The 18,550-nt window shown below is 43.4% G+C and overlaps 1 protein-coding gene across 1 annotated transcript in view; it reads right to left on the bottom strand.

Annotated features, from left to right (window-relative positions):
• Positions 1-18,550, bottom strand: part of DOCK5 (dedicator of cytokinesis 5) — a 188,107-nt gene that overhangs the window by 146,178 nt on the left and 23,379 nt on the right. Inside the window, exons 2-3 of the mRNA XM_073622228.1 lie at positions 17,719-17,802; positions 3,692-3,732 (exon numbers count right to left, since the gene is read on the bottom strand). Coding sequence (XP_073478329.1) covers positions 3,692-3,732; positions 17,719-17,802 — 125 coding nt within the window. The remainder of the gene's footprint in view (positions 1-3,691; positions 3,733-17,718; positions 17,803-18,550) is intronic.

Here is an 18,550-nt window from a genome sequence, read left to right as displayed (position 1 = left end):
AGAGAGCGCGAGAGAGAGCGCGAGAGAGAGCGCGAGAGAGAGCGCGAGAGAGAGCGCGAGAGAGAGCGCGAGAGAGAGCGCGAGAGAGAGCGCGAGAGAGAGCGCGAGAGAGAGCGCGAGAGAGAGCGCGAGAGAGAGCGCGCGAGAGAGAGAGAGCGCGAGAGAGAGCGCGAGAGAGCGCGAGAGAGAGAGCGCGAGAGAGAGAGCGCGAGAGAGAGAGCGCGAGAGAGAGAGAGCAAGGGAGAGAGCGAGGGAGAGAGCGAGGGAGCGAGAGAGAGAGAGCGAGAGAGGGGGAGAGAGCGAGAGAGAGGGAGCGAGAGAGAGAGCGGGAGAGCTAGAGAGAGAGAGAGAGAGCGCAAAAGAGGGAGCGAGAGAGAGCAAGAGAGAGCGAGCAAGAGCGTGCGAGAGAGAGCGCGAGAGAGAGAGAAAGCGAAAGAGCGAGAGAGAAAGCGAAAGAGAGAGTGCGAGAGAAAGACCATAAAGCCATCATATACACTCACCGGCCACTTTATTAGGTACAGCTTGCTAGTGCCAGGTTGGACCCCCTTTTGCCTTCAGAACTGCCTTAAACCTTCGTGGCATAGATTCAACAAGGTGTTGGAAACATTCCTCAGAGATTTTGGTCCATATTGACATGATAGCATCACACAGTTGCTGCAGATTTGTCGGCTGTACATCTATGATGCAAATTTCCCGTTCCACCACATCCCAAAGGTTCTCTATTGAATTGAGATCTGGTGACTGTGGAGGCCATTGGAGGACAGTGATCTCATTGTCATGTTCAAGAAATCAGTGGTGAGATGATTTGAGCTTTGTGACATGGTGCATTATCCTGCTGGAAGGAGCCATCAGAAGACGGGTACAAAGGGATGGACATCGTCAGCAACAATAGGTCGTGGCATTCAATGCGCAATTGATACTAAGGGGCCCGAAGTGTGCCAAGAAAATATCCCCCACACCATTACACCACCACCACCAGCTTGAACTGTTGGTACAAGGCAGGATGGATCCATGATTTCATGTTGTTTACGCCAAATTCTGACCCCACCATCTGAATGTCGGAGCTGAAATCAAGACTCATCAGACCAGGCAACGTTTTTGAAATTTTCTATTGTCCAATGTTGGTGAGCCTGTGCGAATTGTAGTCTCAGTTTCCTGTTCTTAGCTGACAGGAGTGGCACCCGATGTGGTCTTCTGCTGCTGTAGCCCATCTGCTTCAAGATTCGATGTGTTATGCGGTCAGAGATGGTATTCTGCATACCTTGGTTGTAACGAGTGGTTATTTGAGTTACTGTTGCCTTTCTATCATCTGGAACCAGTCTGTCCATTCTCGTCTGACATCAACAAGGCATTTTCCTCCACACAACTGCCGCTCACTGGACATTTTCTCTTTTTTGGACCATTCTCTGTAAAACCTAGAGATGGTTGTGTGAAAATCCCAGTAGATCAGCAGTTTTTGAAATACTCAGACCAGCCTGTCTGGTACCAACAACCATGCCACGTTCAAAGTTACTTAAATCCCCTTTCTTCCCCATTTTGATGATCGATTTGAACTTTAGCAAGTTGTCTTCACTATGTCTAGGTGCCTAAATGCATGGAGTTGCTGCCATGTGATTGGCTGATTAGCAGTTTGTGTTATTAAGCAATTGAACAGGTGTACCTAATAAAGTGACCGGTGAGTGTATATCCCCATATGTTGTGAAATTAGTGGGGATAAGAAGGCGTACCAAGGGGCTAGAACAACAACTAGGGGTCTGCCTCATCCCCTACAACACTTCACTTGTGGCATAATGTCTCATAATGTATGGCTCACTGATAGATCCAGGGGGCAATAAAAAGAAAAAAAAAAGAAAAAAAAGGGGAGAGAAAGAGCCTGAAAAGGAGAACAAGGTAGAAAAAGAGGAGGGGAAGGAAGAATAGAGGAAAGTAAAGAGTGCACCTTATCTAATCAAGCCATAGCTAGTTAATAGTTCCTCATAAGGCAACGGACAGAACTGATCCACGGTCCCCAACCTTTGTCTAAGAAGGCCTGTTTGACAAGTAGTATAGCCGAAAGGCGTTGTATTAAACCTGTTCATTTACATTGTTGCCCTGGAAGCTCTGGATAACTAAAGGATAGATGTGCCATGTCCTGGAGTATATAGGTTTTCATGTCATCACTCCCTGGGAGTTCACTTCAATATATTTGCTTATCTTGCAGGCTGGTGGATATGTTTTGCCAAGTCAGCATTATTAACATACGCATACTATATGAAGTACACCGCAAAACACATAAAGGACTTTGCGTAGCCGCAGTGTTCCCACATTTATAGATTTGGACGGGCCACTCAGCCACTAGTGCACTTCTCCCTATTCAGAGTGGCTCCTTTTCATTACAGGGTTCTACGAGACACATTTGCATGCCTAATCCCAACCAGGGCGCTATGTGTGTCCACAGAATAACACAGCCCAAAGCCAAAGATGGATATAGTCGTTGTCTATTGTGACTTGGTAGACAGAACACGCTCTCCTGATAGGAAGTTCAGGGATGGTCGCACTTAGGGATTGGATCTGAAACTGGCAGCGATGATTCTAATTATAAGCAAGTGTTTAGGCACACTTTTCAAACACTAATGTACTGTACACTGCTTCAATGCATTCACACAATGCATTATGTTTAAAAACAAAAATTATTGAATACTAGTTAGATTATCATAAATTGTGATCTTTGTTGGTTGTAGACGTTCCCCACCCCCAAGTCAGTATTTTGCAGAGCCTCTTTTAGCTGCCAGTCATTTGGGGCAAGTTCCTACTAGCTTTGCACATCTAGGTTTATCTTTTTTGCCAGTTTTTACAAGTTTTGCCACTGTCTCTCTGTAGGACAGACGTCTGAGTGTTAGCTGGGCCATTCTAAAACATTTGGCTTCTTGGTAGTCATGATACCGTTTGTTAACAGAGAGCACTGGATAAGTGATAAGAACTTCTGCCTGGCAGCACTAGGGTTGTTGGTTCAAATCCCAATCTTGGCACTACCTGCCTTGAGTTTGCATGTTCCTGTATGGGTTTCCTTCCACACTTCATATACTTGCTGAAAGGTTTATTGAATCCTGTCTAAAATGGCCCTAGTATGTGTATGAATATGAGTGAAGGACTTTAGATTGTAAGCTCCTTGGCTCCTCATTATATATGTAAAGTACTGTGTAAATTGCTGGCGCTATGTAAGTATCTTTAATAATAAGAATAAGTATGGCCAAAAACTGCGGTTAAATCGGTTTTCCTTCCTTGGACCAATTCTGGTAGGTCCTGATCGCCGCAGACTGAGAACATTCCACAAGAGATGCCGTTTTGGAGAAGCTCTGACTCGGTTATCTAGCCATTACAACTTGGCCCTTATCAAAGTCGCTCTAGTCCTCATGCTTGGCCATTTTTTCTACTTTCAACACACCAACTTCTGGAACAACATGTTCACTTGCTGCCTAATATATCCCACCCGCTTTCAGAAGACAAGGTTATTCAACTATACCTTGCAGTGATCATGATGTAATGGCTGACTGGTTTAGTTAGTTTCTTATGTGCAACACATTTGGATTTATAAATGAAGATGTAAAGAAGTTGTACTATCAGAGCCAAGCTGTACCAGAAAATGACAGTATATGAAATGTTGTATCACACTTCCCTACACCACATACAAGGTCAGGCTCCGATCACTTACCTTCTTTGATTTGTTCCTCCAAGTGAACCCTCTGTACCATCCTGTGAAAACAAACACAGAGTAAGTTCATAAGCTTAAATAAAGAAGATGTGCAATAAAATATCCTGCAAACAGAATATGACAAACTGAAAATGTATTTCTGTAATCAGGTATCTGTAATCAGGTACCCACGGATATTAGATAACTGCTGGCACAGCCAAGACTGACCAAATTAGGTTGAGGAAAGTGGAAAAATAGTGCTGGACCTTTAGATTTTTTTTTACAGTTAATTGTTATCTTAAAGTGATTGTAAGGGTTTTTTTTTTTATTTAAAACAACAAACATATGATACTTACCTCCACTGTGCAGCTTGTTTTGCACAGAGTGGCCCCGAACATCCTCTTCTGGGGTCCCCTGGGGGCTCCTCCCCACATCAGATAACCCCGAGGGAGTTACCTTGCAGTCCATAGCCGCCAAAGCACCCCAGCTCCGGCCGGTGTCTCGTGTCCTGACTGGATTTGACAGCAGCGCGGAGCCAATGGCTGCGCTGCTATCAATCTATCCAATCAGGACACGAGACACCGGCTGGAGCTGGGGTGCTCGTTCCCGTTTCGGAAATTTCAGGGCTCAGGTAAGTATAAGGGGGGCTCGGGGGCGCTGCTGCATTGAAAAACGTTTTTCACCTTAATGCATAGAATGCATTAATGCTGATGTATGCGTGTGAATGCGCTACTTTCAAAAAGTAGCGCATTCACACGCATACATCAGCATTTTCAGCTCACCCCAGTGAGGGGTTTTTTGAATGCAGCAACTTTGACACACATATTTTTTGAAAAGTAGTGGTTTTGCGCTGGTGACACACACACATTCACACACGTTTATAGAATGCATTAAGGTGAAAAACGGCAAAGGTTTACAACCCCTTTAAAGGTGGTATCGTAAAGTTGTATATCGTAAGATATATAGCTTTATTCCATTAAAGGTCAGGGGTAAAGATCAAGAAATAGCCAACGTGTTTCAGGGGTCTATGTGCCCCCTTTATTAAGCCAAAAAAGCTGCTGATTAGGCCTGTGCTTTCAACTCACACTGGAATAAACACCATTATAGGTCCAGTTCACTACTACTGGTAGCCAGTCAAGCCCTGATGAAGCAGGACATGTAGAACCCTGAAACGCGTTGGCTATTTCTTGATCTGTACCCCTGACCTTTAATAAAATAAAGTTGTATCTGAACCTCTAGCAGTGGCGTGGCACTTAAATTTCAACCCTTCTGACCAAATTAGGTGACACTTTGTCAGAAACCATGAATCAGACTGAGACAGAAGTACAGTTAAATCACACTGGTTTAATAATAATAAAAAAAAAGGTAAACAGAGTAAACGTAGTCAAAACATAGCCAGAGTTCAGGAACCGGAACGGATAGTCAGACAAGCCAAAACGTCAAGGAGCCAGAGATGAGAGTGTAGGAGAACAGCAAGCAGGATATGGAGCCAGAAGGAATGTCAGCCAAGCAAGTCTTTTAACAGGAGCACAGGAGAGCGTCTCTAGAGATGTGACCAAGGTGAAGGCAGAGATCATCTGGGCTGGACGGCTTAACTGGGCAGGACTGACAAGCAGGATATCATCAACAGGTGAGTCACTGTGGAGAGATAGGAGCTGGCAATTAGCCGACAGCTGAGCGGCCAGCTTTGAGAAGGAAGGGCTGAGCCCAGCCCTGACACTTCTAATGTCTGTGGATGTCAATAATTGATCTCTATGCTTGAGTTGATATTTATCCCTGCTGATCACTATTGCCCCCAGGGAAAATGGATGGGGATGGATATGTCAGATCAGCTCTCAGGTGATAAAAGTCTGCATGTTTCTGCACATCTCTTTTTAAAGAGGATCATTTAACAGTCAGATCATGGACTCAAGCCTATCCTATGTCAAGTGCCAAATGCATCCTATGGACAGGAGGCAACAGTTTCCATAACTAGCCATCTTTTGCGGCATCAAGCACCTACCTAATGCCTCAGATTTCATACATTGGCCATTTCTAGGAAAAAGTTGAAAAACGTGCACTATTGCCACTGGTTCCCTGTCCAAGAAATAGGCTGGTGTTTGAATTGTCTGCTGCCTGTGAAGCAGCATCAAGGGTCGTGGTTCTGCCTTCTGGGTGCAGTGATCACTATAATTAGCTGTTGACTGAACATGCTGGACAAAACTTAAAACAGATTACTCTGCCAAGTATTAGTAAGTACGGACACATCAGAAAGCAATAATCAAATTCTAGAATTCTAGCCACTGTTAGTCAATGAAGCAGCTCTCACAAAAACCTTAAAAAATTGAGTTAGAGTTCAATTAAAGTGTTTCTAAAGGCAGAAGGTTTTTTTTAATCTTAACTCATTCTATGCATTAAGATAAAAAAAACCTTCTGTGTGCAGCAGCCCCCCTCATATTTACCTGAAACCCATCTTAATCCAGCGATGTTGCATGAGAGCCTTAGCTGTCCAGGTACTCTCCCTCCTCATTGGCTAAGACACAGCAGTAGGCGCCATTGGCTCCCGCTGCTGTCAATCAAAATCAGTGAGCAAATGAGGAGAGAGAGGGGGCAGGGCTGAGTCGCGGCTCAATGTCTGAATGGACACACAGAGCAGCGGCTCGGCTTGGGTGCCCCCATAGCAAGCTGCTTACTGTGGGGGCAGGAGGGAGCGCCAGTGAGGGACCCGAGAAGAGGAGGATCTAGGCTTCTCTGTGTAAAATCACTGCACAGAGGAGGTAAGTATAACATGTTTGTTATTTTTAAAGAAATACACTTTACCCACTTAAGGACTGCCCTCCTCGTGTGTATATATATATATATATATATATATATATACACACACATATACATATATATACACACACACACACACACACATATATACATACATATACACGGTGGAAGGGCGTCCCTATTGCGCAAAACGTCTTACCCATACGCCGTTTCATGCATGAGACACTGCGGGCAAGCTCTGCATGGCAGGGGAGCTGATGTGCATAGGTCAAATATTCCAGGGTATGCAAACTTTTGATCAAGGTCATTTGGGCGATTTCTGTTATTATGGATTTAAAAAAGAGCCAAAACAACTATGTGATAATAAATGGCTTCATATGATCACTACCCTTAAGTAAAAGACTGTTTTTTTTTTGGCATGATCAGTCATATTTTCTAAATCAATGCCAAAATTTCACGATTTCTGCCAGGATATGCAAACGTTTGAGCTCAACTGTATGTATACAGTATATGTGATGGGAAAGCTACCTGTCGTGTGCTACTTACATTTTTAACTATACCATCACCACTACTAAGATTTAGCCACATGTCACATGTACAAGTTCAGTGGGGGGAGTAGTTTAGCTAATTGTGCTTTGATTTTGTAGTTGCAATCATGACAGCAAAGCTTTATTTTAATAGTCTAAACTGAGCAGAACGCAAGAAAGCTCCTGGGCATTGCCTTCGTTTACGAAACCCAAATATAGAAAATATCTTTGGAATTCTTTTCTTGAGTATATAGAGCAAAGCTTTAAAAATAAAAATAAAGGAAAAGCCAGAAAGAATGTATAGCTGCCCTTAGCACACAAGAGGTTAAGCCTTGGAAAGACACAAGCCACTGTGTACAATGACCACATTCTGTCCAGCAATGGGAGTGGGTGGAGATCACAGACTGCAGTACTGAGGCTGAAGGTCAGAGGAATCAATGCAGTAAAAGATATGGACCCTTCTACTCAGAGCCTCAAAGACAATGGATGACTCTCCGCTTAAAAGAACAACTCCACAGAACATTACTGCATGTAAAACGGATCACATAATATATAAATATATATATATATATATATATATATATATATATATATATATAATAAGCCAAAGCAATCTATTAAAGTATATGTGAACCTTTACCTTGCAACAACCCATAATGAAAAGGAAAAACATTTGTAAAAATATATTTTTTATTATATATATATATATATATATATAGATATAGATATAGATAGAGAGAGAGAGAGAGAGAGAGAGAGAGAGAGAGAGAGAGAGAGAGAGAGAGAGAGAGAGAGAGAGAGAGAGAGACAGACAGACAGACACACATATATACATACACACACAGTGTATCACATTCTAAATACCTTTTGTAAGTGATAACACAATCTCTGCTATAGCCGAACTTGGGATGCCTGAATAGGCGCAAACAGCCTGGTTCGGGATCCAGCATGCAAGAGCGCCCCCCATAGGAAGCGGCTTCATATGGGGACACTCTGCGGGGAAGGTGGGGCAGGCAGCCATAAGGGCTGGTAGGGGACTCGAGAAGAAAAGGTCCAATGCAGAGAATAGGTAAGTAGAACAGGTTTAATATTTAATTAAAAAATAAAAAATTAAGATTCACAATCACTTTAAAAGAAATAATGTGAACCTGAGCTTTGCCCACGCCAACCTCTCACTTCATGTTAGATTAGAGTACTGATCATCTGAACACAGAATAATGTTCAGCGATTGGACAGTGCCCACACATCTGACAACTATGTTGTGTAATCAAATGTCTACTTTAGAAATCTATTAGCGGCTAATGGCTGAAGAGTTCTCACGATGAATTGACACTTAATGGAACATGAACATTATTTCACGTTTAGTGCTGCCCAAACTACGTTCTGAGCTTTTTCCTATTATTTTCAATACCTTCACAAAAACATCTGACGTCTTCCACCTCCTGTGAATTTTTTTTTAGGTGACAGGACTATTTACCTTCTATCTTCAGAATACACAACAGTCTCCTGCCAATAATCACCTGCATTCTAGTTAGAATTTCCCATCCCTGTATTTTCTGCAGCATGGTGGTGGAGACTCTCTATGATCCCAGCATCTCACATTCCCCAGAACCATAAAACAAACATTCTAATGTTTCTAAGGAATGTTAGACACTCTTTCATTTCCTGGACCAATGACTAGAGCAGAGAGCATGGGGAAACCCTGGGAAGTTCCATGGATGGTAGCTGTAATTACCATGACAGTCAGTTTTAAAAGGTATACTCCAACACTGTATTTCTCAGTTTTCGGTGGCCACTGCACTTTTAAAGCTGAACTCCAGGCACACACGCTTTATCAATATACATACATACACTTTTATATATATATATATATATATATATATATATATATATATATATATAGATATAGATATATACACACACACATATATATGTGTGTGTATGTATCTATATATATATATATATATATATATATATATATATATATATATATATATATATAAATAATTTTTTAATGGAGTATAGATCTAGGTTTGTCCCAAGCATGCTTGAATCCACTTACGGTTGACTGACTCACTACCTCCGCTGGAAGTCTATACCATGCATCAACTACTCTTTTGGCAAAATAATATTTCTAAGATTAGTTCTGAACTTTCCTCCTGCTAGTTTGAGATCATGTGTTCTTAGCTTCATATTGAAAGGGATGGTTTACATCAGTGCATTGTCATAGCCCAATACACCTAAAATGCATGTGTGTTAAGAAGTCTGTTCATTTTTTAATTGCACACATAGCACTTAAAATGTTAAATGGCACATCTTTTTTTTAAAGCAATGCACTGATCGTTCACACCTGTGTGCTAAGATGTATTACAAGGCATGTGCAGTGAAGTGCATTAGGGTGCTATTTAAAATGAATGGCACAACATCGGCACGTGCCGGCGTGCATTGGCACTGGGTGCGGCTAAAAATTTCTAGTATGATATTCTCTAATGATGCCCTTGAGAGGTAAGCAGCCAATATATAATGTTTATCCTTCTAGGCACCATGCCAGAATGAATCAGTTTTGAGTGGAATAATCCTTTAAAGACACCCTGTCATCCGACTAATCATTCAATGAAAATCTTCTCGTAAGATATGTGCATTTAACATATGCTAGGCATGGTATGTACCTTTAAAAGACTCCCTTGTGTAGACATCCAAAAGCCCCCAAACTGCTACTGGGTTGCTGCCTTCATACTTGCAATGACAGCAACCCCAGCAGACTCAGATTCAAGATTATAGTATTTCCCTTTGCTCCTCCTCCAGCTTCTACATAAAGAAATATGTTGAATGGTTGAAGAGAGGGGCAGAGGAGCTGGGCCAGCACAGAGGAGAGGACTATGACATGAAAGAAAGCTGTGCTAGGGAATAGACTAGTACAAATTTCCAGCAAATTCAAAAGACATTTTGCAAGTGGATAAAAAAGAATTTATGGAAAGGAAAAACACTGCATGTAAGCATTTAAAATGCTCTATTTTATGTACTTTTACTTGACACCCCCAAATTCAGCACCCCTGATCCCACTCAGACTGCTGATATGTAGCTGTGGTGGTGCACACTGGACAGCGATGTGCACGCTCTGGAAGCTGAGGAAGCTGTGTCCTGTACAGCCTGACAAAATGCAGCTCTTCCCCCTCCTGGTAATCTATTTCTGGGAAATGCAATTCAAAAGCTATAGATTACAGTAGAGTCTCTCCTCTGGACTACAGTTCCCACAGTGCAGTGCTGCCTGACTCAGTCTATAGAACTCTTCCTGCACAGCAGCTCCCTCCTCTTGCTAATATAGCTGTTAACCAGTTGAGCACGGCAGGGCAGAAGCTACAGAGAGCAGTTGCAGCCAGCATTTCTTTCATTCTTCATTCTTAGCCAAGCACCTGGCTACATTGCTATAGACCAGGGGTTTCCAAACTTTTCAGTGCGAGGTCCAGATAATATATAAAATATATATTTGTGGGCTAAAACAAATTCCCGGAGTCTCCCCTTAAATTCTGGTTCCCACAAGAGTCATCCCTCACACCAGGGCTCCCATCAGAGTCCCCTTTACATTAGGGTCTCCATCAGTCTTCCTTACATCAGGGGAAGGGGGGGGAGGGGGGGTTGTATAAAAGGTGGAGACCATAGGCAGTCACTGCCACTGACCCTAGCTGCCGGCTAGACGTGGCCTGTTGGCTGTAGGTTGGAAACTCCTTCTATAGACAAATGCTCTATATAGGTGCCATGGCAAGTGCGGTTATCCCACTTCAAAGGGTTACACTATGATAGTAGGTTTTACATCTCGAAAAACAGGGAAAACAGAAAAAGACCTGAGGATTTATTGGACATCTACCTTTCCTGAGAAGAAGAGTTGGTTTAATGCCGATTAGGATTAGGTGGGGTCTAAACTTGTGGTGGTGCACACTACTGAACTGCAAGATTGGTTTGAATGCGATTTCTCAGCACCAGATTACATAAATGAATAAAAGCTGATCACTGTAAGCACCCCTATCAGTTGTAAATGATCTGTCTGGACCCTCCAAGGGTAGATTTAGACATGATACAAATGAAATTTGCAGGGCCGCTCTAAGCTGAGACAGAGATCTCTCTGTTGGTTGCAGTGAAGGGAGCTGGTGTCAGTGCACCATTGAGGTGTAAGAACATTATCAAAGAGAAGAAAAGGTGCAGCTCACCAACCCAGTGCATTAGCATGTAGATGAATGTGGCCTCAGCCAGCGCCCCCCCCCCCCCCCCCCCCCCCTGACATGTTTCGCCCTGCTCACTGGGGCTTGGTTACAGAGGATATGCAGACATATCTCCCTTTTCTCGGAAGTCCCTACCACCTGTTTTAACCAGACTGCACATTGTTGCGGGGCGTTTGCAGCACTTCCCCAACTACTTGAATGTGTAGCGTTCAGCGGGCTTGCCACTCGATATGTGCTGGGTCAACTTTGGAAACCCTGTCCACTGCCTATTGCAGCTTTGAGGGGGGGGGGGGGATATAAGTAGGCAGCAAAAAATGTGGCTCAACTGCGCATTTTTGCCACCGCGTAATCGCAAGTCTAAACAAAGCCCAACTGCTACTTTGTCTGCACAGCTTGGTCTGTTAAAAGGAAGTTAAAAACTAAAATAGCTTTTTTTTCCCGCAAATCCAGCCAAAAAGTTTTTTTTTTTCCCTTTTAAACTCGCTTAACTGTATGTAGATATGTAGAGAGGAATCAGGTTTTTCCCATTACATAATAACATTCATGAGGACGCTCGCTATAACCTGTGCTGACCTGTTTACATTTGGCATGCTGTGTCACAAGGCTCTCCGCATTGCCTTGTACAAGTTCCTGGTGAGCAGGTACATTCCCGTGCCTAGGCTGGTTACTGATCTGCAGTACAGGAAAGGGAGCCAGCTACTGGGGTTGTTCTGAACTAAAATGTTTTTTTTTTCTCTGATGCAGAAGCCAGAAATACATAGAGGCATCTGGCCTTACTGAAATGATGGAAAATAGAGATGAGCTTGGAGTCCTCCAAACTCATCTTTATCCAAACTACGAACTTGAGCTCTTTTTTTTAATCTATGTTTTTTATTTTTTTTAACTTGAACTGAACTTCAGGCCAGTTCATGCCAGGTGCTTTTTTACATGGGCTACGTGATGTAAATGACCCGGACTGCAGCTCTCTAGAGTAAAAAGAGCCAGAGTTCCGAGAAGATAGATAGAAAGGGGTTCAGAGGAGGCCTGAGCTCATCTCTAATGGAAACTGTTAGTATACACCCACCTAATATTGAGTAGGTTCCCCTTTTGCTGCCAAAACAGCCCTGACCCATCAAGACATGGAGTCCACAAGATAAAGCATCACATTGCCTCCACCGGCTTGCCTTCTGCCCAAAGTGCATGCTGGTACCATCTATTCTCCAATTAAGTGATCCACACCAGGCCACCTTAGTCCATTGCTCTGTGGTCCAGTTCTAATACTCACATTGCCATTGTAGGCCCTTTTGGCTCTGGAAACAGTCAGCATTTATTTATTACATGTACTTATATAGCACCATCAATTTATGCAGCGCTTTACATACTGTATGTATCATACATTCACATCTGTCTCTGCCCTCAAGGAGCTTACACAGTCTAAGGTCCCTAATTCGCTACACAACAGACTGCGATGTATTGTGTTCTGATACCTTTCTATCAGAACCAGCATTAAATCGGTTGTAAACCGCGGATGTTGCAAACAAAAAAACAAAAGAAACCTGCAAGGCAATGGCATAATGTGCATTATGAAATACTCACCTTGGAACTAAGCCCTCCAGCGCTGTAATGTCAGTGCTGAGAGGACTGACATGTTCCCCCCTGTCTTTCTTCTGTGTTCGCGTGCTCCAGCCGCGGGAGCCCTTGGTTCCAGAACGAAGCTCTGAAGTTCCAGCAAGGTATGCCAGACCTTCAGAGTGCATGCGCCAGTGTTGTTACAACCACTTCAACTTTTTCAGCAAGTTACAGTAGCTCTTCTTCTGGATCGGACTACACAGGCCAGCCTTCGCTTCCCACAAGCATCAAAGAGCTTTGATCGCCCATGACCCTGTCACCGGTTTTCCTACCTTGGACCACTCTTGGTAGGTCCTGACCACCGCAGACCACAAGAGCTGCAGTTTTGGAGTTGTTCTGACCCAGACATTTAGCAATTACAATTTGGTCAAAGTCACTCAAATATTTATGCTTGCCCATAAGTAGAGCTGGCATCAGTGCACCATTCAGGAAGTGTAAGAGCATTATCCAAGAGAAGAAAAGGCACCGCTCACCAACCCAGTGCATTAGTATGTAGATGAACTTGACCTCAGCCAGAGCCACTCTGGCCACGCCCCCTTGACATGTTTCACCCAGCTCACCGGGGCTTGGTTACAAAGGACATGCAGACATGCATTTAAATCTCCCTTTTCTTGGAAGACCGAACTGTATTTGGACCTTTCTTGGTAGATGCTGACCACCACAGACTAGGAACATCCCACAAGAGCTGCAGTTTTGGAGTTGCTCTGACCCAGTCATCTAGCAATTACAATTAGTACAGACCCGCCTCCCTCAGTTCAGACACCCATCCTCTCCACTAAGCATAGACCCCCCCCTCTCCATTAAGTCCAGACCCCCGCCCCTCAGGTCAGACCCCCCTCCACCAAGTGCAGACCCCCATCTCTCAGTCCAGACCCCCCCCAGTTAGTGCAAACACCCATCCCTCAGTCCAGACATCCCCTCCACTAAGTCCAGACACCAGTCCCTCATTCCAGACCCTCCTCCCCATTAAGAATAAACTTCCTCCTTCAGTCTAGACCCCCCTCCACTAAGTACGGACCCCCTCCCTTAGTATAGACCCGCCTCCCTCTGTCCAGACTCCCCCCTCCACCAAGTATATACCCCCCCTTCACTAAGCATAGACCCCCCCTCCCTTAGTACAGCTCCTCGCCACTTAGTGCAGACCTCCGTCCCTCAGTCCAAAACCCTCCTCCACTAAGTACAGACCCCCTCCCTCAGTATAGACCCGCCTCCCTCTGTCAAGACCACCCCCTTTCCACCAAGTATAGACCCCCCCCTTCACTAAGCATAGCTCCCCCCTCCCTCAGTACCGACTCCCTCCACTTAGTGCAGACCCCCATCCCTCAGTCCAGAACCCCTCCACTAATTCCAGACCCCAGTCCCTTAGTTCAGGCCCCTCTCCGCACTAATAAGCCCCCTCCTTCAGTGCAGACCCCCCAACTAAGTACAGACCTACCTCCCTCAGTCCAGTCCCCCCCCTCCCCACCAGTACAGACCCACCCTCAGTACAGACCCTCATCTCCACTAAATATAAACCCCCCCTCCACTAAGTCCAGACCCCCCCATCCCTCAGTCCAGACCCTCCTCCGCTAATTCCAACCCCCCCCCCTCGTTCAGGTATAGAAATAGGTTAAAAATACCGTCTGCAAACCGACCCAAAACAGCCGCTGCTGTTTGTTCAGTGTGAAAGCCTGAGGGCTTTCACACTGAAGCGGTGTGCTGGCAGAAGAAAAAAACTCCTGCCAGCCGCATCTTTGGAGCGGTGAAGGAGCGGTGTATTCACCGCCCCTAAACCGCTCCTGCCTATTGAAATCAATGGGACAGCGCGGCTATACCGTGGCAATACTGCGGCTATAGCCGCGCTATTCGAGCGGTTTTAACCCTTTTTCGGCCGCCAGCGGGGGTTAAAACCGCACCGCTATCGGCCAAATACAGCCACAAAAACAACGGTAAAACAGCGCTAACAATAGCGCTGTTTTACCGCCGACGCCCCCACCGCCCCAGTGTGAAAGGGGCCTTGAAGCGGAAGTTCCATTTTTGGGTTAAGGGCCTGGGTTGATGAGTTTGCTTTTGACATCAGCTTTAGACACTTATAGGATGATTCAGAATAAAATGACAGCTGCATTTGTCCTGCTTCATACTGCTTCTGCATTCCCAGGGACGACGTACCTAACCATCATTTTGATTTTTATACAGCTAAGCGGGCATACATGGAACAAAATTTCTCCCGTTCGGCAGGGACCAGCTGAATTTTGATCCATGCATAGGGGCAGTGGTTGCACAGAAGTCAATCTACCGATCGTCTTCTATACAGCTCGCCTTTTGGATAAATGCTGTTTGATCAGCTCCGCCATCAGAACAAAATAGTTCAGCAGGAGTAAATCTCTCATCCACTTTAAATGGGAAAAAAAAAAAAAAAAAAAGAATCATCTATGGGCGGCTTAAAGCGGAGCTTAACCCAAAAGGGGAAGCTCTGCTTGTTTGCTTCCTCCCCCCCTTCGGTGGCACATTTGGCACCTTTTCGCAGTAGGGAACGGGCTGTGAAGCTGAGAGGCTTCACTGGCGGTTTCTCTTACAAGAAATGGCGGCGGCAGCACCCGAGAGCCAACTGAAAAATCGGCTGGAGTGCCAACATCGCGGGATCCCTGGACAGGTAAGTGTCCTAATATTAAACATCAGCAGCTACAGTATTTGTAACTGCCAACTTAATTTTTTTGTGGGGGGCCTGGAGCTCCCCTTTAACCACTTCAGCCCCAGAAGATTTTCCCCCTTAATGATCAGGCCATTTTTTGCAAAAACGCACTGCGTCACTTTGACAATTGCGCGGTCGTGCGACATTGTACCCAAACAAAATTTACGTCCTTTTTTCCCCACAATAGAGCTTTCTTTTGGTGGTATTTGATCACTTCTGCAGGTTTTTATTTTTTGCGCTATAAACAAAAATGACCGACAATTTTGAAAAAAATATATTATTTTTTACTTTTTGATGATAAATACCCCCCCCCCCCCCCCAAAAAAAAATGTCTTCATCAAGTTAGGCCAATGTGTATTCTTCTACATCATTTTGGAAAAAAAAAAAAAAAAATCGCAATAAGCAATAATAATACAAAAAGGGGGATAGATTTATGGCATTTTAAAATTTTTACTAGTAATGGCGGTGATCAGCGATTTCCAGCAGGACTGCAACATTGGGGCGGACAGCTCAGACACTTTTGACACTTTTTTGGGACCACTGACCTTTATACAGCGATCAGTGCTATAAAATGCACTGATTACTGTATAAATGACACTGGCAGCGAAGGGGTTAACATTAGTGGTGATCAAGGGGTTAAATGTGTTCCCTGGGAGGCGTTTCTAACTGTGGGGGGATGGGACAGGCTGGGAGTAGAGAGAGAGAGATCGCTGTTCCTAATCACTAGGAACAGAAGATCACTCTGTACTGCTCTGTCAAAAAAGGGATCCGTTTGTCTACATTCACAGATCCTCGTTCTGGCTCTCGTTGGAGCGATCACGGGTGGCGCCGGCCGCACGCATCAGCCCCTCTGCCGTTCAGCAAGCACGCACGCAAGCGTCTGCTATAGCGATTTGCGGGAACGAGCCGACCTGCCGCAGTATAACGACGCCGGTTGCTCGGCAAGTGATTAAGTTATGCCCTTGCGCTACAAAGTTATTGGTAGATTTCAAGAAGGAAATTGTATCCCAACGGCAATAATAAAAAAAAAGGATGAATGAATAAAAACTTTATGGCATTGCAATAGTACCACTGCAATGTCCACAGGTTAGCTGCTCAGAACCAGGAAACGCTTTACAACCACAGGTGTCAGGTGTTGCTAAAATCCCATGAGATTTTTTTTTTATGATGGTGGATAAAAAGCTAAGAAAGGTATGTATTTCTTCTCATATAATAATGAGGTTATCACGTGATCTGTGTAAAGTGTGCTAAGCAGAAAACTTCCAGAAATATCAGACAGTTCTGCAGCATAAAAAAAAAAAAAAGTGTCCAAACCCTACTGGGCAACAAGACAAAACACTTGTCAAAGCTGAAATTTTGGTAAGGGAGGGATAACGCTGGCAGAGAGTTCCCTTCACTTTCTGCCCCATACATACCTCCCAACATTTTGAGATGGGAATGAGGGACACCTACTAACAAATGTATGTAGGCATAGGACACGCCCCCTGCCACACCCCCTTAAAGAAGAATTAACCCCAAAAAAAAAACAAAAAAAAAAAGTTAATTAAATCCACAAGGACTTTTTTTTTACCACTATTACCTTATATTGGCTTTTAAAATGTACAAATGCAGCAATTTAAAAGTTGGATGAAAGGTTTAGCACTGGGAAACACTTTTCGAAAGATAACAAGTGCATTTTATATACAACTATATAATTTTGAGAGGGACAGAGGGACATTGCTCCAAATCATGGACAGTCCCTCGAAATCAGGGACAGTTGGGAGCTATGCCCATATCCAAAAACAGCAAAATAAGAGTCTAGAACTAGTGTCCCGATTGGAAGATTTCCCCTCTCTTACCTTTTTTTTTGGGATAACTCCAAAATATGGGATTTTCTTTCACTTTCAATTATAAAAGTAAACAGGACAAATAGAGAGGGTGAATCTCATGAACGGGGGAACAGACAGCAATAAAAACTGACAGAAGTTCTATCCAAAACCAAAAGAAAAAGTTTTGCCTTTAGTTATACTGTAGGTTTTTATATTACTAACATTACATTTCATGTATTAATAATAAGTACAGAGATGCAATGGTTTGTGTCTGTTATATCTGCCTGGAGTTCAGCATTGACTTGGCTATAGAGTTCCATATTTCACACACTTTCAGTGTGGTCAAACAGATGACAGTCATCCTTGGGAAGTACCTCTGTTTGGTCTAGACAGACAGAATAATCACATAGGTCTGTAGTAAAAAAAAAAAAAAAAAAAAAAAAAAAAAAAAGGAGGTCCTTACCTTCATATGTCTCAAATATCTGCACTGTATCTCCCACCCGCAAGCTTAGTTCTTCTTCATTTTTTGCTTGAAAGTTGTAGATGGCTGCAGTAGAAAAGTAAAGAAATTATTAGTGTATATAGTTTTTGGCTTTTCTGCATAACCCTTTCATGCCTATTGCCTATGCGTATTTCTGACATTTGTTGTTTACAAGTTCAAATCTGTATTTTTTGCTAGAAAATTACTTAGAACCCCCAAAGATTATATATTTTTTTAGCAGAGATCCTAGAGAATAAAATGGCGATTGTTGCAATATTATATGTCACATGGTATTTGCGCATTGGTCTTTCAAACACGATTTTTTGGGGAAAAAAAGACACTTTCATGAATTAAAAAAAAAAAAAACTAAACTGTAAAGTTAGGCCAATTTTTTTGGATAATGTGAAAGAGGATGTTATGCCGAGTAAATAGATACCGAACATGTCATGCTTTGAAATTGCGCACACTCGAGGAATGGCAACAAATTATGGTACCTAAGAATCTCCATAGCTTTAAAAAAATGTTTACGGTTACCAGGTTAGAGTTACAGAGGAGGTCTTTTGCTAGACTTATTGCCCTCACTCTGATGATCACGGCAATGCCTCAAATGTGTGATTTGAACACCATCTACATATGCGGGCGCAACTTACGGATGCATTTTCTTTGCTGCGCGAGTACGTGGGGGGGGGGGGGGTTAAAAAAAAAAAAAAAACAACAAAAAGCAAAAAAACAAAAAACAAACACAAAAAAAAAAACATTTTATTTCTTTTTTTACATTGTCACTTAAAAAAAAAAAATTCTGATCACTTTTATT

This window comes from Aquarana catesbeiana, linkage group LG03 (assembly GCF_042186555.1).
Source record: "Aquarana catesbeiana isolate 2022-GZ linkage group LG03, ASM4218655v1, whole genome shotgun sequence".
Classification (NCBI taxonomy): Eukaryota; Metazoa; Chordata; class Amphibia; order Anura; family Ranidae; genus Aquarana; species Aquarana catesbeiana.
This window is presented reverse-complemented; position numbering and strand designations above follow the sequence as displayed.